Source organism: Ambystoma mexicanum, chromosome 8, assembly GCF_040938575.1.
Source record: "Ambystoma mexicanum isolate Mex_15411 chromosome 8, UKY_AmexF1_1, whole genome shotgun sequence".
NCBI classification, from domain to species: Eukaryota; Metazoa; Chordata; class Amphibia; order Caudata; family Ambystomatidae; genus Ambystoma; species Ambystoma mexicanum.
The window spans coordinates 9,307,511-9,328,730 of NC_090929.1; the positions used below are offsets into that span (position 1 = coordinate 9,307,511).

Consider the following 21,220-nt stretch of genomic DNA (forward strand, 5'->3'; position numbering starts at 1 on the left):
TTGCACTCTCCTTCCTTGTGGTCCGAATGAAGACAGTAGAGGCATTGGAGGAGTTTGTCCTCTAAAAACACGTTCCATAGACCTCATCTCGTGCAGGGCCTGAAAAGGGATCTTCCTTCTTTCCTTCTCGTCCGTCAAAGTAGGCCTGATGGCCTTCTGGAAACTTTGACGATCTTCACCTTTGAGGGGCGCTGAAATTCACAGACAACAGATCCCTGCTGTCGGCAGTTGGAACTCAGAGCACACGGGCTCTTTAGAACAAAAATAGAACCTTTTTTTCACCCGAAAAACTTGAGGACTCGCAACACTGAAGTGTGCGGTAAAAATCTGAAGATGATTGTCAGAGGAGGGGCTTAGGGCGAGAACTGTCATTGGCTGGGGCAGTATGACCTAAAGGGCAGTGATTGGTTTAGAGGAGAATACAGTTAGGTAAGTGAAAGTGAAACTGTTTTTCTTCTACCAAGGATTCCCGGCCTGACGATGGGGAATATTCATGAGCATGTGAATCCATGCCAGACCCCATGCTGGAGAAAGATTGTTTTGTACTACCTCTTCCTCTAATTCCGATCCAAAGAGATGTTACCCTTTTTCTGCATAGCAGATGACAGAGTTCCTTTCCCCTCCACCAATGTTGAAAAGTGTGTATCCTTTCCTTCTACAGGCGCAGAAGTGTCTTTTGAAATAGATTTGACCCCACTCGACTTGCAATGTTGTTTGGTCGGTTTGTGCTTTGGCTTCGATGTAAGAGTTGAGTATTCCGCCGTACTTTTCTATTTATGCAAACACCCTCCCAGATCAGTTGACAGCGTAGGCGTCAAACTGGTGTGTTCGGATGTTTCCATTTTCAGGGTGAATGTCGACATCACGGACAAATGTTCATCAATGGGAGAGCTGGCGTCTGATTCTTTTTCTGGAGTTAAGTTTGTCTTGCGCAGCGTTATGGACACCAGGGGTTGTCTCCACAGCATGACCAGACGTCGGACCTATGGATCTGGGGCCAGCTGCAAGGAAACATTTGACGTTTCCTTGATTCCCTGCTCTTCGGCGTCTACAGGCTGATGCCCGCCCGCTTCATCGACCTGAATATTTTTCATCCCAACTTCTTTTCCGCCTGCATTGGGTAGGCTGCCTAACATTTTGTATGATGCTCTTTTAAAGGTCTTTGGTTTTAAGAGTTTGTAAGCTTTGCACAGAGAGTCGTTGAGATCCCTTGGGAGACAACAATTGCGCATCTGGTGCGGGCAATCTTTAATGGAGTTCTCCATTGGGAAGCCAAGTAAAGTGCAAGCTCCTTATATTTAATGTACGTGAAATAACAGAAGGGTTAAAGGAATTCTCTGAACAGGTATGAGAATGTGTGACTTGGCTCTGCTCCAGTCTCCATATTGCATCCCCTTTCGTCGTGATGCGCCTTTCCACAGGACTTTGTTGTCGAATGCTGCCACCTGTGCTGTTGTACAGACACTTCACATTTAGCATCCACCATTAATGGCGGGAAAAAAAACGATCTAAGGAAGTACGCATTAAGGATCATGGGTAGCGACACACATAGGATAGGGATATTGTTGCAGGCATGCCCCTGTTGACGCCCATTATCAAATTGGAAAAAACAATATGTAATACTCAATGTCAGAATCATCAACCACTAGATGGGAACCTATGCAAAGCATGTTCATCTAAGCAGTGTCGCAAGCCCAGAACCTATGTACCTTTAGTAGGGGTGCAGCTAGCAGGCAGAAGATGGCATTGCTCAAAGCTTGAATGCTGTGTCTGGCAGAAATATTCTATACCCTTCCCTTTACTGTGTCCTGCAGCAAAAACCTGCACACTCACCGTGTCTAGAAATGGCATTATGCACCATTCCCTGCTTCCTGTACCAAGTCTGCAGCATGCTCCTTATCGTGTCCTACACAATGCATCTATTCTCCAATTCTGCAGACCACAGAAATCCATACATTCACCCCCGATGTCACACACTCCAGGACTCCAGAATCCATCAATCTGGGCATTTGCCATGACTGTAACAAAAGAGGTTGCTGAGCCACAAAACTGCAAGACCACAATAGGCTCTGTTTACTGTTTGGGTTTTACAAAAATGCATCCTTTTGCTCCTTCCCACCCACCTTGGGACACTCCTCTGCCCACTACTGCAGTACTGCTCAGGTCACAAGTCGAGTCTGATAAATATTCAAGTACGATCACTGGAAATATTAAAAAAAGGCGTTTCAGAGGACAGCAGCTGCGTCCGCAGTCCAGGGGTTTCTAGGCGTGGGACTATTGAGAGAGAGATTGGTCTAGCAGCTTCAACACGCCTCCCACCAGGTGCAAACTTCCTGTGACCAACACCTGTATGCTAGCAGCCTCAGTCAGCAGGATAGAGCCGCTGGCGGCCACTGTGTGCTGGTGTAGTCCTTTGGCAGGAGGACGCTGAAACTCTGGGTCACGACCCTGCGTGATCCATTGCAATGCATGCGAAATAGACGGAAAGACCAAGGAGTTGGAATTCAGAAGTCGCTCGGCAGAAGGGACATAGAGCAGCGGCCCGCCACGGAGGCGTTCCTGCTTCCTCAGGCCATGCACTTCTTGCACCTCTTCCATCCACACATCTGACGTCCTCTCCTCCTCCATCAGCCCGTTCCATTTCCGCTGGTTCTCCAGGCACCGGGTCAGCACGTTCTCCAGGGTCACATTGAAGTTCTGCTGGTCTGCAGGGAGAGAGAGAAATGATTCACATTAGACACAGTTAATCCTGAACGGCCACACTCTTCCGTCCTCCAGTATGGGCTATCCCGCTGCGGCCGTCCTTATGTGATGAGGGGTCTAGTGCAGCACAGGAGAGCAGTGCCAGAGCAGTGAGCCACCTGCAGGAACTACAGAGACCCCCGCCCCCTCTATCAACGGCTTTGTGCCCAGACGATGTCATGTCCATAACTAAAGAGCCAATCATTCTTCAGCTAACAGGATACAATCTTAAAGCTTACATGCAAGTCAGTGAATGAGTGACGCCTCAATCCAGGTCTAGTGGGCTAAAAACCAGTTATGAGAACAAGCTGGAGAACAGTAGCCCAATATAACAAGGGAAGTTGAGATGGAGAAAGCCATGACCAGATGCCAGCAGAGAGCCTAGAATTCAAGCAAAACATATCCAGTGCTCAAGGAAGGAAGATGCAGTTCAGCACAATCTCCCGCTCACAAACCTTAAGAGACGTGCACCCTTCCATTCTGTGGAGGCTGAGGAGAGAAGCAGGGGCAGCCAAAGAGCACCACAAAGTCAAGTCAAATGCGGGGTACCAGGACAGCACAGAAGGGGGCAAGCATGAAGCCAGAGACGTACACCTCTTAAGCGGGCCACCTCCGGAGTCTCTAGCAGTCTACAAGTTGTCCTTCAGAAAAAGGGGCCCCGTGAACCTCTCTGGTCGTATCCTTAAGCAAAATGGCCCCGAAATACCCCCTCATATAAATGAACCCACTCCCAGTTGACTCTGCTGGACCACGAGGCATACAAACTATGAGTTTATTGTGAGGGAGAATTCTCAGACGTGTGCTAATTCCATCCACCTTAGAGACCCCCAGCAACTATGCTGGATTTTGAGGATTTGATTTTTTCAACCTGGAGAGAGTGAGACACTTTTTCCCACTCTCTCATGTATTTTAATGTGATGGTTATGGAGCCTGACAAACTCCATAAGTATCATCTTTTACATGTGTCACACAGCACCTTCAGTGCAGTGGCACAGGGATGTCTTTCAGATTTCCCAAAGGTTTAACTACCTTCTCTTGGTTAAACTACTGTTTCCAAGAGCAGTGAAGTGAAATTGACTTTACTTACATTTATAACTTTCTAGACCCAGCAAACACCATCTTACAATAGGGTGCTGGAGGGGCTACCTAGTATCCCCTTTGTCTAGCTTCTCATGTAACATTTTTTTATATTACCCTTTTCCGACTGAATGGCTGGTGGCAGTGGTTTTGTTTTAACTATCGTGATGTGCATTAACCGCGGGCTCCGTTCGCAAATGCAGTAAAGCACCCAAGGGTGCTATTTTTTTTTAAATCAAAATGGCCCCAGTCTTTTTTTGCAATTTCTTTGTGGAAAGGTCTTTCTTGAGATTTACTCTGCGCGCCAAACCAGGTTTGGTCCCTTTGTTCGTTTTGCCTTTGGCAGGGTTCATGAGTGAAGCCCGCCTCTGGCTCCAGGGTGTCTGGCGGGGGCATGAAGCGAGGGAGGTGCCAGAAGCTCCCTGTGCTTAGTCTCCTAGGACACAGGAATGCACTCTTAGGTGATTGACCGGCTGGCTGTCCGGCAAGGACAGCCACCCTGCTGGGTGACTGACAGCTAGGCTGGAATGAATGGGAGAGAACTGTATAAAAGGAGAGTCCTTTGGTTTGGAAGGCAGAGACAACCACTGGACGAAGGAACCGAAGAAGAACTTGAAGAGGACGCCTGCTGCAACTCCTGGACCATTGGTTTGCCCGGTAAAGGCCTGCTGCAGTGCTGAAACGCCAAGTTTGCATCGACAGAGAAGCTCCTGCAAGGACGACTTCTCCTTGTAATTTGGTTGGGCGAATCAATTCCAAAGTAAGCCACCTGGACATCCATCTCGGAGCTGGTTGAACTTCCACAGAGTTGCTGCTGGAAACCGTATAGCCAGGGAGAGGAACACCAGACAGTGTGCGTTGCTTTTAAGCTGGCCAAGAGCTCCCAGGAAGCAGGACTGACCGGGCCTGAGCCCCCTCAACAGAGTGCAGGACCCCAGAAGCAAGGAAAGTCAATCTCGACAGCCAGGAACCGCTGTGTTGCTATTTGCGGTATACGCGAGGAGCTGAAACACTGAACAGCCACTGAAAGTGAAGTTTGCTGGTTGCAAGTTTTGACCGTCCCAGTGCATTGCAGGAGTTCCACGGCGTCCTCCCTCTTGTCCCCCCCGACAGAGGCCCAGGAACAGCGAGAGCTGCACAGGAACAGGAATCATGTGCTGCATCTTTTCTTCATTTTAAAGGTACTGTACAAAGTCTGAGAACTCACCTCTGGTCGTAGAGTTGCTTGCATCTTCTACTACTCGCAAGTCTAATCCGCTTGTGGCCCTACATTTGATTCTTCTTTTTATCAAAGACTCCTAAGAACTTGTGCAAAGACTTTTCCATTTACCTACCAGAGGTGCTTCATCCTATATAAGACTTTTGCCCATTGACTTTGGCTTAGCCTATTGTACTGAATGACTCTTTCTGGGGGGATCCAAAAGTATTTGCCTGCTTTAGAATCTTAGACTTATTACTATATGACTCTAGATGTAACAGTGATATATTAATGTCCCCAGCACCCTAGCAATTGAAGTCACCTGAGGGTGTAGGTAGTGTCTGTGGGCCATCCCAAAAGGGTATCTACTGATAGATATTTAGAGTGTGTATTTCATGAAGTCTATTTGAGTGTTACTGTTATATTGCTCCCTTCAGAAGAAGGCTTATTATAACTGACTGATTCATTAATAATTGGTTATTCAAGAAACCTTGGGTATAAGTTTATTTGAATACTTGAGACTGTGAATCTCTGTGTAACTCCCCTACAGCTCACATTGGCCCCTCTTGAGATAAGCCTAGCTGCTCAACACACTACCAACCCGTGTTAAGTTAAAAGGTACTTATATAGCGCACCGTCACCAAGGGAATTGGTCCCCAGGCGCTCTGGCGGCTGTAAACAGGAAGGACGGGTGGGGTTAGTCGGGAGGAGGGGAGCAGGAGAGTGGGAGAAGTGATGTGCTGTTGGAAGCTTCAGCTCGGTATACACCGAGTGCTGGGCTTTGGTGCTAGTATCGGATTGGGCGAGACCTCGAGTGCTGTAGGTGATGTTTATGTGTTGTTGATGCGGTGTGGTAAAGTGCGTGTGTATTGCTGGGAGAGAGATGGTTGTGTGGCTTTATGTGGTTCAAGTATGCAGAAGACTGAGGGTTAGGTTAGTGGGTCTGTGTCCTGATTCAGGTACTTTCTGGTTCCGTTAGAGTTGTATCCCTGTGGGTTGGGATACAACTCTAATGGAACGTATTGCAGCTGTCTCCCAGTTGATGCTGGTTCCTCATGGGCTGACTCGCTTTGTTGGTGCTGCGCTGACCCCGCTGTATCATAGTGAGTATTGTTTGGATTGATAGGTGCATCTGAACCTTTCTTCCGGTGTGGGACTGGGTTGGTAATATCTCTATTCTCTCGTTATCTGGTGTCACACTGGTGTGTTGAGGTTTTGAATGGTTCAGGGTCGGATTGATGGTTCTGTGTAGTACAGACTAATACCAAAGGGTGGCTTTCCTATACCTGTAGTCAGAGTTGTTTGTCGTGTTCCCAGAGGGTACTGCATACAAACTTTGCCCAACACTTATCCCTTCCACAAATGGCTTTACTACACTTGCTATAATTATTCAAGTGGGCTATGAGGACCTGAAAATTCAACGTATTCCCCCCTGCTCCGCATGGAGCACATATGTGGATAGCTCCTGTGAAGAATCCGTTTCCCGGTCCTGTAGCTTCACTTTCTAGCACTTGTACTGTGTCCACCGGGCTCACTATTGCATATCTGCACTTTGCCAATCCCCTTCAGCCCACTTGCACTTCTACTAGTAAGAAAGTACAAAGATCTGAATGACCTTTAAAGTGAAGCGCTCCTGTGTCTTGGTTCCCCCTTCCCTCCCGTCACCAGCTTCACAGGGCTTGATGATTGATGTTACTTATAACCATATTCAGCTTATCAAGTGGGGGCTTGGGATGTGAACAAGGCAGAGCTGGCCCGACCAGGTTATCTAACCTATTACACAGAGCATTAACTTATTGGCTAGACAGAAGGCACATTAAGCTTGAACTACCCTCCCGGCTTGGGGTGCCACGAAGCAATCTTGAAATGAGATTAGCATTAAGCAATAAGAGCGCGGGACCTCCGCCTGGAGTCAAAATGGCTGCCAGACATTTTATCAGCTTGCTACAATGAGGACTGACAGAAGGAGGGACCATTTTTTCTGTAGCCCAATACAATAAAGCCTTAAAGAGCTAACCAAAGTGACTGTTTGCTGCAAGGAAACGAAGATGCGAAAGGTGGCAAGGCATCTAGAAGGCAGTGCCAGACCATAATGGTGTGGTCAGGTTTCAACAGGAGAACTGGCAGCAACAGGGAGCAGTGCGCGAGAGGGCACACACTAAGGAGAAGCCGGGCAGATAATAAATGGAGCCAGGATTACAGCGAGATACAGAGAGAGACAGAGCGTAGGCAACAATGTAAAATATAGCACAAGAGAACTGGTCACACAGAGAGGGAGAGGCCACAAACGAGTAGTGGAGGCCGTGGGGTATGACAAGACATTGCGAGAGGGCTGAGTGGGAGGGCGAGTACGGGGGAGGCCTGTAATGGCTGAAAGGGCAGTGATGAAATATTTTGGTTTGTGTACGCTGTCAAAGAGGATATGAAGGTTGAGTTCCCAAGGTTACGGAGTGAAGCGAACAAGAGGGATTACTCATGTACTCCAACTCCCATCAGCCTTTGCCAGCAGGCAGTGGTGGAAGATATTGGGAGTTGTATTGTAAAACGTGTTGGGCCTGTGAGACAAGCATGGTATCCAAAGAGACACAGGACCTCATTATACGTATGGCGGTGGACCAAGGTGCTATTAGCACCTTGGTCCATGCCGGTAAAATACCGGCACCGCCTTGGTGGAAAGGGGAATTACCGCCCTACTCCAAGGTTGGTGGGGCGGTAATTCCCCCTTCCCCCATTGCCCTTCCCCATTCCCATTTTTGCCCCATAGGGCTCTATGGGAAAGGGGAAGGTGCTAATTACGGTACCGCAAATTGCGGTACCGTAATTAGCTCCCTGGTCCCTTTGCGGATTGGTTTTTAACGCCTGCAAAAAGCAGGTGTTAAATTCCCCAACCCGCAAAGGGACCTCGTAGTAAGGCGGTAAGGGTTTACCGGTACCGGTAAAATACCGGTAAACCCTTACCGCCTACCGTGTAATGAGGCCCACAGACTAGAGTGTTATAGTTTCAAAACCTTTATTTACTAGAATGGTGGGATTGGTGTAATCCCTAACTGGCCCTAACTCTACAGGGATTGTTCCATCAATTGATGTTTGTAAAGGCCGTCGATGTCTGAAAGTCCAAAACCAAAATCTGTCTGTGTCTAAACATATGCTTGCCCTTACTCTTTGAAAAAATGTGATAGGAAATGTCTTTAAAGGAAAATAGTGATTCAAAAAGAAATACTAGTCTTCTCACCAGGAGTGGTTCAGTCCGTTATCATCAAAGTTCAGTACAATCAAAAAGAGGTTGTTTGTTAACTCTTCTCCACAAGGTTCTTGCACTCTGTTCCAACAACTCCAATGTCTTTAGCTCCTGGGGATTCCCTTGCACAAGCTTCAATCCTTCCAAGTTTCAAACAAAACAAAAATATAACAGTTCCTCTCAGGCTTCCCTTCCCCAAGCGTATGCCTCTCTGTTTCACAAAATAAGCATTCAACTTTGGTAGGCCTCTTAGGGTTCCCTACGCCAAGCTCAGTTTGTCAGAATGTACCTCCCACTTATGACATGCATTACCCACCGTAAAAGCATTTCTGATGATTGTATCTGCTTAGATTCACATGCTGTGCATTTAGTCCGACGTCTAGTGGAAATCGCAAAGTATTGCATCTTTCTTCTGAAGATTGAACGGGGACGACAACATGGGCGTGACTGTAACACTATCCATAATGTGACGTGTAGTGTACCCAAAATCCGTCACACATCGAGGTCCCTCTGGTTGTGTTTTGTTCGGCCATGAAGGAGCCTTATAGTCCGCGTGAGCGAGTAAAGAGGAGGGAAGATGTCTACGTTCCTTCTACTCCAAGAGGGGAGGAAGGGTAGGCGCATGTGAATCTAAGCAGATACAATCATCAGAAATGCTATTACGGTGAGTAACGCACATATTCCGATGCTTGTGAATATGCTTAGAATCACATGCTGTGCATAGACTAGTGAGCAGTACTTAGAGATGGTCGTGGGATGTGAGAAGAAAATTAATAGTTACTCACCGTAGTGACTAACGTACTCTTAGTCCATAGTGCCCTTTCCTCCATACTGTCACCAGAAAAATCTTCTTCCCCTTTCAATTTTGAGGTGCATGGGGGCACTGCCCTGGGAGCATGCGCTCGCCTGACTTCGCCCACCAGCGCCACTCCTCAGTCCACACTGAGGCATTGACAATATTTAACATTGTAGTATTAGGGTGGAGGATGGTGGGACGCATGGAGGAAAGGGGACTATGGATTAAGAGTACGTTAGTCACTACAGTGAGTAACTATTAATTACTCTTACGTCCCATCCCCTTTCCTCCATACTGTATGGGCGATTACAACTGAATGTAGCCCCAGGGTGAGAGGAGACCCTCCTTAAGCAAACAGGTTTCTTAGAACCGCCTGCCCAAACGCTGCGTCTGATCTGGAGGCGTCGTCCAAATACTAGTGCTTACAGAAAGCCAAAGGGGTGGCCCAGCCCTGGTGATGACCTGCCACGGCACGTGCCGTTGAAACGCGATGGCCGTGGCTTTGGCTCTGACCGCATGGGCATGCAAATTGGCCCGCACTGGTTTGTGCTGCCTTTCATAGGCTTCCTTGATGGCAGCGACCATACACCTTGCTATGGAGGCCTTGGAGGCTCGATAGCCGGGCCTTGAACCACCAAAAGTGATAGAGGGCATGTGACTTGCGGAAGTCCTTGGTCCTGTCAAGGTAGTGTTGCAGCGCGTGTCTGACATCCAGACGGTGCAAGACCCTCTGAGGCTCATCCTTATGGTCGGCGAAGGAGGATTGTAAGACTATTTCCTCGTTCAGATGGAAGGAAGAGGTCACCTTGGGTAGGAACGCCGGGGCGTCCGGAGGACCACCATGGCCTTCTGAAAGGTAGTGTAGGGCTCTGATGCCACGATAGCCTGGATTTCGCTGACTCTACTAACGGAGGCAGTGCTCCAGATAAGATTTGAAAGGGAGAGTATTTTACTCCCCATTTTTGAAAGTTGTGAGTAAAAGTATTTTTTAGAGAGTAAAAAAATATAAGTCCGATTCCCAATAAGAGTATTTTATAAGCGAGTAAATGTTTTTGTAATATTTATTTATTTTCACCTTAAAAGATACATGGTTTCTTCTTCCAATCAAGCAGTTAAAATAGTAGTTTCTTCCTGTGGTACTGCGTACATTAATGGTTCCAACATATCCATGAAGCTGTGAGGGTGAAAGCAGGGGCGCAAGATTCTACAGGTCTTTTTCCGTTTTTTTGTTGTGAGTATTTTTACTCTCTATTTTTATTTTTGGGAATATTTGCCAATTTTTAGTGAGTAAAAGTCACCGATAAACACCTTATCTGTAGGGCTGAGCGGAGGTGAGGCCTACGAGCAGCGCTGTCTTTAGGGTGACCAGCCTGATGTCCACGGACGCCATTGGCTCGAACGGTTTGTGTGCCAAGGCGCCCAGGACTACATGGAGGTCGCATATAGGGTGCGGCTTCTTTATAGCCGGGTAGAGCCCATGGGGGCCCGCCAAATGCCGTTTGACCACTGGGTTAGCAGAGAAGAGACCCCCCTCCGAATTTCTGTAGGGTCCAATGACTGCCAGTGTCAAATCCCTTGGCCTGGTCCTCCCGGACTCCCCACTCTCCTCCTCCACACCTGAGAGACTCGTTTCCGGGCTGCTTTTGGCCAGTGGACGCCAGGATCGGTAGTCTTTTTTTTCTGAAGATAGGGCCTACTCTGGGAGGAAGCCACAGTGAATGCCTATCCAAGTGCAGACCTGACTCCTCTTCTGGGATCGGCGTAGGGGGAAAAAGCAAAACTACGGCAGAAAAAACCCCAAAGGCTGTAAAGTTGATGATGACTTCAGACGCAACGTCAGTAGTAATCCAATGGAAGGTAGGCTCCAACTTCACTCACAAGATGGTAAAATGTAAATCAGTAATAGCGGGTGTTCTGATTCCACCGGAATCCAATGGGCAAGTCCCAAGACAGGAGGACGTGGAGCAGTGATACTGATATCAAGATAGCAAATGGGACAAAAGAACAGGAACAGAGATGAAAAAAGCACAAAAGAGAAAGAAAGCACTGAAGAAAGGTGTCGTACAGGAAAACGGCCCGCGGGTAGAACAGCGGCTGGAGCGCTGTGGCGCAGAGTAAGAGAGTGAAAGAAGGAGAGAAAGAGGACCCGGGTGTGAGCGCCGGGAGAGCGAAAAGAGCGAGAGAGAGCTCCCAGGCACGAGAGGCAGCAGAGAAATTCAGGCTGCAAGGTTCCAAAAAGGAACGAAAGAAACACAAGCGTTAGCGGACCAAAAGCCAAGGAAGAAAACCTCAAAGGTTGCAACAACTAGACTGCTGCAGCTACGTGGAAAACGAATGTGGAGGAACATCCTAATGGCCGCCAACACACACCCGAGGCCACAGGCGCCTTGGGGATAGGCTCATGACAGCCAGATAGGTGCAGCATGTGTCCCACCTGCACTCCGGAGTGGGTGAGGTGTGCTGAGAAGGAGAGTATGTTGTCCAACGTGCACTTAAGTGGGTCACTCCTTAGAGTCTGCCCAATGACAGAATGTGGACCATTTGCTCTTATAGGCTCCTGGTAGCTTTGCTTCTGGCGCCCTGGATGATCTCCAGGTTAGAATGATGTAGATTAGGGAGAAATGTTTTTTTGCGCCAACTATAGATGATATAATTCCCTTGTTTGCTGCATTTCAACTTGAAAAAAGAAGATCTTGCAATTTTATAATTTATGCCATGTATATATTAATATCGTGCTTTTCATTCGATTTGCCTCTCCAGGTTAGCCTGAGATAGGTTCAAGTTTTTCAGTGTAACCTGCTCAGGAACCAGGCTGCGAGGGCTAGCTTGTGAGGAGCAGGGTGGAGTTCCCTGCCCCCTGCTGGGTCAGGAGAGGAGCTGGAACCAGCGGTAGGTGAATGGGGGGCCTGTCCGAAAGGCTGAGCAGTTCGGAGAACCACGGTCTCGTCGGCCACCAGGGAGCTATCAGAATGATGCTGAGGTGACAAGAGTCCTTTATCCTGCAGATCACCCTGTGTACCAGGAGTGTGGGAGGGAAGGTGCATGCCGTCATGTAGTTCCACTGTATCTGGAATGCATCGCCCAGGGAGCCCGAGCCCTGTTCCCTGCCAAGAGGTGAACTGCTGGCATTTTCTGTTGTCCCGGGAGGCAGCCAGATCCACTTGGGGTTGCCCCCACCTGCGGAAGATCTCCTTCAGAACCAGGTCGTTCCATTGCCACTCATAATTGTCCGCCCCCAGTCTGCTGAGCCTGTCTGCCTCCAGGTTGTAGTCCCCCCTGGAGGTGGACAGCTGTGAGGTAGATTTTGTTCTCCAGAGTCGATCTCACATGCGGACAGCTAGGTTGCACAGATGAGCGTACCCCCTGCTTGTTGATATAGTACATGCTGGTGGAGATGTCCGTCTGGATAAGTACTGTCATGCCCTCTATCAGAGGGAGGAAGGCCTTCAGGGCCAGCCATATGGCCTTCAATTCTAGCCAGTTGATGTGGGACTCCTGTTCCTGCAGCGTCCAGATTCCATGGACACTGACTGTCCAGCGTGGCTCCCCATCCTACTAGGGAGGAGTCTGTAGTGACGGTGACCTGTGGGAGAGGCTGCCGGAAGGGCTTGCCCTGCCGCAGGTTGCAATCAACAGAACACCACGTGAGGTCTGGATGGAGAGAAGTAGGAATGTCGACAGGCTCCGCTTGTGAGCCCCGCTCCCGATTCCTTGAGGCTGCGAAGTGCAGCTGTAATCTCATCTTGAGACTTGTGTGGGGTACGGCGAACACGACTTCCGCCATAATACCCAGCAGGTGTTGGAACCACCAGGCCGAGGTCACTGTCCTGTAGAGGAAGTGAGTAGTGGCTCTCTTGATAGCCGTGATCTTGTCCTCCGAGGGAAAGACTCTCTCGGAGCCGGTGTCCCAGATGAGGTCCGGTAAGGTCAGGTTCTGCGTGGGGTGCAGCCAAGACTTCTTGAGATTGATCATAAACCCCAGGTCGTAGAGTGTGCTCGTAAGTGCGGAGGAGGTGTGGCGAACGCCCCCCTCAGTTGAAGCCCGGACAAGCCAGGTATGGGTACACGTGTGGCCCTGGACCCTGAGGAGGGCTGCCACGGCATTCATTAACCTGGTAAATACCCTGGGGGCTGAGTTGAGGCTGAAGGGTAGCACCTTGTATTGGAAATGGCAGCCCATGATCCTGAACCGTAGAAAGGACTGATGTGGCTGCCAAATAGGGACATATAGATACGTATCCTTCAGATCCAGGGAGCACATACAGTCTGGGGTGTGCCAAAAGCAAGAGTGTATCCCCCTCTATCTGCCTGTACTTGGCGTCAAGACGCCGATTGACAGGCTGGGCCGAGTGCGGCTTGAGCCACCTCTTTTTGGCCAGGACAACAACGTCCTTCTGCATCAGGATCCCTGTCTTGGTAGGGGGTTTTAGGGTGAGGACATCTGCCAAGACCACCTCCTTGGGCTGTTCGACCTCGGGTTGAGGAATGCCAGCGCTGCCATGCGTTCGTGGAAGGCCTTGGCTGAAGATGGCGTGTCAGGGTCCTCCTCTTCATCTGTGTCTACCTGAGTGCTCGGAGGATCTGGATCAGGTGGAGGGGTACTGGGCGCCGTGGACTGCAGTGTGGAGATCCGAGCCAGTGGCTGCTCCGGGGGCTGTTGTGGAACTGCCTGCAGGGGTGCCGGAATCAGAGGAGCCGACAGGGGCTGCGCTGGGGCCTGAGGCACCGGAGCCAATGCAGGAATGACTATGGGTGCCGGTGGGAGGGCCGGAGGGAGCATGTCCCTGATAGTATCCCGAAGGATGGCCCCCATCTGGGGGTTCACATTAGCGCTAGGAACCTTTCGAAGAACCCGTCTTCGGAGGCTGAAGAGGTGGCAGGTGATATTGATGGAGTGGCTGCAGACTGCTGGAGCCGGGGCATGTTCTGTCTGGGGTGCAGGGGAAACCTGCCCTGCGCTGCTGATGGATGAACTGTAGGCCACGTGTCATGATCTCTGCTTCCAAAAGGTCAGGGTTTTCCCAACTCCCTTGGAAGCAGATCCATAACCCAGGTTCCGAGTGCCAACCAGTCCCAATTGGGACCTTTTGGACTCAGTCCTGGCGCCAGTGGCACCAGGCTCATAAATATGCCCAGTCCCAGCGCTGGAAGCGCCGGGCTCATAATGCTTGGGTGGACTTACCTGCAGCAGACCATGCTGCTTACTTGCCTGCCAGTTGAGTCTCTGATCCTCTTCTGTTTGGAACTACTTTTCCTGATGGGTGGGGCAGGAGCCACTCCCTAGATTCAGAACACTGGAACTCTTCTGGAAAGCAGGAACTCTTTTCTTACCTAGGCGTGGCTGTGGAAGGAGACACCTAAGCACTACAGGAGGCTATTTAAACCACACCCGATGGATGAATCTTGCTTTGCGTTATTCTGCATCCTCAGCAGCAGAACGCTCATCGTGTCTTCTGCATCTGATCCGGGCCTAAGGAAAAAGGCTTACCATCCTGAATCCAGTCTTCAGCAACACCTATAAAGACAAGAAAGAACAGGTTAGCATTACGGTCTTCAGTGACAGCTCTTCACTTACCTGGTCCATCGGCTGTCACCAACGCCTCGCGCTGCATTCCGGCATCTGAAAGACAAAGGCTTACCTACTCTTCGTGCGCTCCGGAGGTCTTCACACTGCATTCCGGCATCTGAAAGACAAAAGCTTACCAACTCTTCACACGCTCCGGAGGCCTTCGGCGCTGTATCCCGCATCTGAAAGACAAAACAAGGTGCGTTTAAAGACATTGGGGAACTTTAATACTCACGTGCCATTACTCCTTTCCACATCTAACCCAGTGGGTATTCCGGCACCCTGCAGCCGCCCCGAACTTGTACCTGCAAAATAAAAAGACAGTTAGAGCGCATCGTGAAGCAGGCAACAAGCGCTTACTTACGTGCTTCCAGGCGCTTCTATTCATCACACGGGCTCCATCTTCAACTCACTTCAGCCTGCCATCGCCGGAACCCTGCAAAACAAGAGACATCATTACTAAAGACTTTAAAGACATTAGAATTACTCGAAACTTACCGTTCGTGCAGTAAACGACGGACAGCAGTCCTCTGAAGTCAAGAGGCCTGCTCCCCTTATCCAGTGAAGAAACTGGTTACAGCACCCTGCCTCGAGGCAGATGGAGAGCACGGCGTTCACTTACCTAAGGTGAGAGCGTTAACCTTTGGGATTCTACAGGAGAAGAGAAAGGGAAGAAGAGAGAGACATTCAATAACCCAGTTCATTAATCCCACATTTTCTATCTGCAGACATCTTACCCTTCGAGCCAGACATACAGTGCACAGAGGTCCAGCCCAAAGAGCCAGCCGTGGGTTACACATCACCTTTGAAGATACGGTATACGCCCAGTCAAGACCGGCGCCTCTACGGGAATCAGGTGAGCGTTACACCACGTACCTGGTTGACATCAGTCCCACCTTGTGAAACGTTCTTCCACCCGCTCCTCTAGCGGGGGTATCGGACGAGCAGCCATCTTGTCTGGCGTGGCAGCCATTTTGTCGAGCTGCGTGCCAAAGTCGTGGTGCCTGGCTCATCGGACCCAGCCCCGTCCAAGACACTTGGTGTTGGAACATAAGGCCTATCCCGCACCTCAGGTCTAGACCTGGAAGGCCTATTGCCCTCGTCTGAACTGTCGGCAGTGCTGAGTGAAGGGGCCCCCTCGGACATGATGCTGTTAGCAGGGAGTTGCCCTCTGGAGTAACCCCGGTAAAAGAACTTTACTGTCCCTCAGCACTAGCACCGGAAGGATCCAGAGACCCCTCGGCAGTAAAGCCGGTAGCTGGACTACCCTTGGTACGTGTGCTGGTATGAGAACCCGAGCAGTGTTTCACAAAGTCCTTCAGGTCCTCTTCTGGAAGAGTGTTAGGCAGAATCCTCTGCAGTACCCATAGGGAACACTGCAGACCATTAAGTCTCCAAATGGTAGTACAATTTCACCTTTGGTACAAGCCTGTACTACACAGTTATAGTGGTAGCAGTAGCAGAGCAGCCAGACTTATCTCAAGAGCAAATGAGCAGTAATAGGGATTAAACCAAGGACTACAATTACTGTGACTCAAACACTGACTCAAGGTTTCTAGTTAAGAAATATACGTACATTTATTTTTAAACCATCTGTTCACAAAACACTTCACTTCTATTAAACAAAACCACACTCTAAATATACCACACACAACCAATTCCTTTGGTTCAGGTCAATTCAAGGTAAGTACATTAAGATTTGACAGACCAGTGTTGGGAAACAAGACGTTACCGGGGGTTAAGCAGCGCTCCCTTTTTGACAGTAATGACAGTTCGGTCTTACGAAAGAAAAGAACAAGTTACTTACCAACTGGTAACGGTTCTTTCGATTGGATGTTCCTCCAGCGTATTCCTCATCTTAGATATGTATTCCATCCAGCTTTGCTGCTCTTCCGAAATTTTATCGGCAGAGGGCGCCATGCGTCAATGTCGTCGAGTCGATGGTCCCTCGAAGGCCTCGGTCGAGGGTGACGTCATCGGTTATATTAGTAGCACGTGCAGCGCCCGTTGGCCTCAGTTCTGTTGTTCCCCTTTTTTATTTTTGATTTTGCCGGCAGACAGGTATCAGCCTTGCGAGATTTGAGCTGGCAATAACCCGGAAAAATCTACAGAGGGGTAGGCTGGGAGGGCCATGAGGAATACGTTGGAGGAACATCCAATCGAAAGAACTTCACCAGTTGTTAAGTAACTTGTTCTTCGAGTGGATTGTGTCCTCCAACGTATTCCTCATCTTAGATAGACTCCCAAAGCAGTATGTATCATTTCTCTGGAAGAGGGGTTAGATTTTTCAATGCCCTTAGATGGCAGAATAAAACACTGCTTTTCCAAAAGTCAGTTCCTTAGACTGGGAAGCATCCAGGCTATAGAATTTTGAAAAGGTGTGTAGTGAAGACCAAGTTGCTGCTTCACAAATGGACCTTATTGGAACACCTCTTTGAAGGGCTGTCGAAGAGGCGATGCCTCTGGTGGAATGAGCCCTTAACCCTTCTGGTGGGTTTTTTTGTGCTAGTCTGTAGCATTCTGAAATGCAAAGAACAATTCAGCGTGAAATTGTCTGTTTTGTCACCGACTGACCCAGGTTCCTTCCTGTGTAACCTATAAACAGCTGGTTGTCCACTCTAAGTCTGGAAAGTGGAGAGATGTAAAAGCTTAAAGCTCTTTTCGGATCCAACCTGTGTAATCTTTCCTCCTCCTTCGAAGGATGGGGTGGAGGATAGAATGCGGGTAAAACAATTTTCTGACTTAAATGAAAATCAGATACTACTTTCGGTAAAAATGATGGTTTAACCCTCAATACAACTCTGTTCTTTTGTGAACACAGCATAGGGTGGCCCAGAAGACACTTCCTGCAATTCGCTCACTCTTCTTGCAGATGTTAAAGCAACTAAGAAGGCAGTTTTCCAGGATAGTAATCTTAATGGACACGTGTGCATAGGCTCAAAAGGAGCACACTAACAATTTTAGGACTAAATTGAGATTCCAAATCGGTACTTGAAAAGGGTGAGGAGGAAACACATTAGCGAGTCCTTTTAAGAATTGTATTATCAAAGGAATTTTGAAGTAGGAGCATTCTTCGAACGAGCGCTTGAAAATGGAAAGCGCTGCAAGGTAACCTTTTATTGTTCCAACACTCAGACCTCTATGTGCTAGGGTAAGAAGGAAAGATAGTACTTCTGGAATAGAACATAGAAAAGGATCGACATTCTTTTCTCTGCACCAGTTGCACAACTTTTTCCAATGGCAACGGTACAGAGACTTTGTTGCTGGCCTTCTTCCCGAAAGCAACACCTCCATAACATCTGGAAGGTTCCAATCCCTGTATCTCAGCGTTTCAGATACCAAGCATGAAGGTTGAGCGTTTTGACCTCTGGATGGAGAACCTGAACCTCCATTTGAGAGAGAAGGTTCTCTCTCTGAGGAAGATGTACTGGAGGACAGATGGACATGTCTAGAAGGTCTGGGTACCACGTTCTCCTGGTCCAATCCGGGGCAATTAGGATCATGCGGCTCCCGAAGCGTCTCAGCCTCCTGAGGAATGACAGGAATCGGAGGGAACGCATACAATAGTGGGAAATTCCACTCCACCACAAACGCGTCCCCCAGGGCTCCTCTCGGGGGAAATTCCCTTGAGCAATACCTTTCGCTTTTTCGGTTGACACCGGTTGCAAATAGGTCTACTTGAGGGGTTCCCCAAAGGGCGAAGATCTCTTGAATGACTTCCTGAGCCAGTTCCAATTCGTGAGACACCGTGCTCTGCCTGCTCAGAGCATCTGCTGTCATATTATCTTCCCCGGCTAGATGAATTGCCGTTAAAGAGATTCCCTCCTGAATTGCCCAATACCAGAGCTGCATTGCCTCTCTGCACAGATGTAGCGACCCTACACCTCCTCTTTTGTTTAGGTAGTGCATGGCCACTGTGTTGTCTGTCATTATCAGGACATTCTTTCCCCTGATAGATGGCAGGAAGGCCTTCAGCGCTAGTCTGATTGCCCTCAGCTCTAAAAGGTTGATGTGTAGTTTGGACTCCGATGGAGACCAACGACCGTTGATTGTCAAATCGTTGGCATGAGCTCCCCACCCCATGAGTGAGGCGTCCGTCACTACTGTGATCTCCTGCCATGGTTGTCAAAAAGGTTCTCCTTTTAGGATATTCTCTGTACAAGTCCACCACAGAAGATCCTGACGAACCTTGTTCGGAATCTGAAGAAGATCCGTCATTTGACCCGAGAACTGGGACCATTGAGTCTTTAGGGCCCATTGAAGGGATTTCATTCTCAGGCGTGCCTCTGGCACCAGGAAGATGCAGGATGCCATGAGGTCGAGCAACCTTAAAAAGTTGTAAGCCTGGAGATTTTGGTCATTTTGGAATTTGGAGAATGTCTTGAGCCCTCGACTTGGGAGGCAATCTCTTTCCCAAGGATGTGTCTAATACAGCCCCTATGTACTGGAGCTGTTGGGAAGGTGTCATTTGCGACTTCTTGAAATTGAGGGAGAAGCCCAGTCTGTGGAGGAAGTGCAGGTGACTTTCAGATGATCCAGTGCTTGCTCGGCAGAACGCGCCCTGATCAACCAATCGTCCATGTAGGGGTAGACATGAATCCCCCCCACTCCTGAGGTGTGCTGCCATCACTACCATTAACTTGGTGAAGACGCTCGGGGCGGAGGTCAATCCGAATGGCAGGACTCAAAACTGATAGTGTGAGTCGCCAACTACGAACCTCAGGTATTTTCTGAGCTTGAGATGAATCGGCACATGAAAATAAGCATCCTGGAGGTACAATGACACCAACCAGTCCTGAAGTTGAAGGGCCTAAAGGATCTGAGAAAGGGTAACCATCTTGAAATTGTCCTTCCTGAGGAACTTGTTCAAGTTTCTCAGTCCTCCGTCCTTTTTGGGGATCAAAAAATATGGGGAGTACCATCCCTTGTTGTTCTCCGTTGCCGGTACTGGTTCTATAGCACCTTTCTCCAGTAGGGTTATAACGTCCTGCTGTAGGAGCGGGTTCGAAGACTTCAACGGTTGTCTACCTGGTGGATTGCTTTGAGGTTGCGTTAGAAAAGGAAGGCAGTAGCCTTGGGCTATTATTTCCAGAGCCCAAACATCTGAAGTAATGGCTCGCCATTCTTGCAGATGCTGTGACAGCCTGCCTCCTACAGGTGTTTTGTGATGCAAGTCCTCAAAGTGGTTTTGTGGCGGTTGTTGCAGCCGCTGATGGCAAAGAGGCTGCAGCTGGAGCTGGCTTTGCACGTTTACCGCGAGTGGCCTTTCTCTGACCCCTTTGACTGGCCATTCCTCTCACCTTTCCATATGAGGAGTAGTAACGATAGGATCGTCCCCTCCACGATTGTCCTTGCGCACGAAAAGGCTGAGGTTGCCTAATAGCAGCTCCTAAAGATTTGGCAGCTGCTTTTGAGGTCTGCAACCTCTCAAGGCTCTCGTCAGCCTTGTTGCCAAAAAGGTAAGACCCCGTCAAAAGGCATGTTCAGAAAGCGGTTCTGTACGTCCGGTGCAAAACCCGACTTCCGTAATCACGCAAATCTGCGCATTACCGTGCTAGTGTCCATGGACCTGCTTACACTATCCGCAGTGTCCAATCCAGATTGAAGGGATTCCTGCATGGCTTCCTTTCCATCTCTAATGATGGCTAGGAACCCTTCCCTTTCTTCCCCTTCTGGTATGTGCTCCGCTGCCATTGCGATGCACTCCCACAGAGTGTACGAAAATTTTGCCAAGGCACATGTGGAGTTGGCAGATTTTAAAGCCATACTCCCAGCTGAAAATAACTTCCGTGCCTAGCCATCCACACACTTATCGTCCCTGTCTAGAGGAATAGAAAGGTACGCAAGTTTGTTAGAAGCTGTGGCTGCCTGTATGACCACACTCTCGGGAGTTGGATGTTTGGACAGATAGCCAGGGTCGCTACTGGCCGGGCGGTATTTTGAGGTGAGGGATTTATTTACCGGAGGAATAGAATCCGGAGTGTCCCAATTCTTGGCCACCCTATTTTGCAGGGCTACATGAAAGGGTAGTACTGGGTCTTCGGTGGGACCATGGTCCAATATATCTGTTAAATCATCCTGGATGAATTGGGATGATGGTCTAGCCCATCCTAAGTAATCTACTACCTTCGTCATTAATTGACGGTATGATGGACTGGCATGCTCTCCTGGTTCTGGTCTGCCAAAGTAATTCTCAGGAGATGTGTCAATGCCACTTGCATTGTGTAAAGATTCCACCAAATCCCTCATTCTGCTTTCTTCTGAGATCAAGCATTCTGGGACATTTGGGGTGCCATATTCTAGCCCGAAAGGTACATTTTCCTCATCAGATCTCTCCTGTTCCTCAAAAATTGAGGTCAGGGACTTGAAAAACTCCTTCCTGGGGAGAGGCTTGAAAACCTTCTCTCCCAGAGAAGGAGGAAGAGGTGTGTTACAGGGGTCTGAGGATATTACAGGTCTTGTAACCTTATCCTTCCCTTTTTCTGGCTTCCCTGGCTTGGCTGGAGCCTTTGCGCTGAGGGCTTCGACGTCGATAAGGGCGTCGACGACATAGTGATCGTCGAGGCGGTCTTCGAAGATTTTCCCTTCGAGGTGTGATGGATC

The 21,220-nt window shown here is 49.1% G+C and overlaps 1 protein-coding gene across 5 annotated transcripts in view; it reads right to left on the reverse strand.

Moving 5' to 3' along the window:
* Nucleotides 1–2,050: 2,050 nt before the first annotated feature.
* Nucleotides 2,051–21,220, reverse strand: part of FPGS (folylpolyglutamate synthase) — a 669,976-nt gene continuing 650,806 nt past the window's right edge. For all 5 annotated transcript variants that reach the window (XM_069609126.1, XM_069609123.1, XM_069609125.1 and 2 more), the window contains one exon: nt 2,051–2,705. In XM_069609126.1, coding sequence (XP_069465227.1) covers nt 2,275–2,705 — 431 coding nt within the window. In that variant the 3' untranslated portion in view covers nt 2,051–2,274. The remainder of the gene's footprint in view (nt 2,706–21,220) is intronic.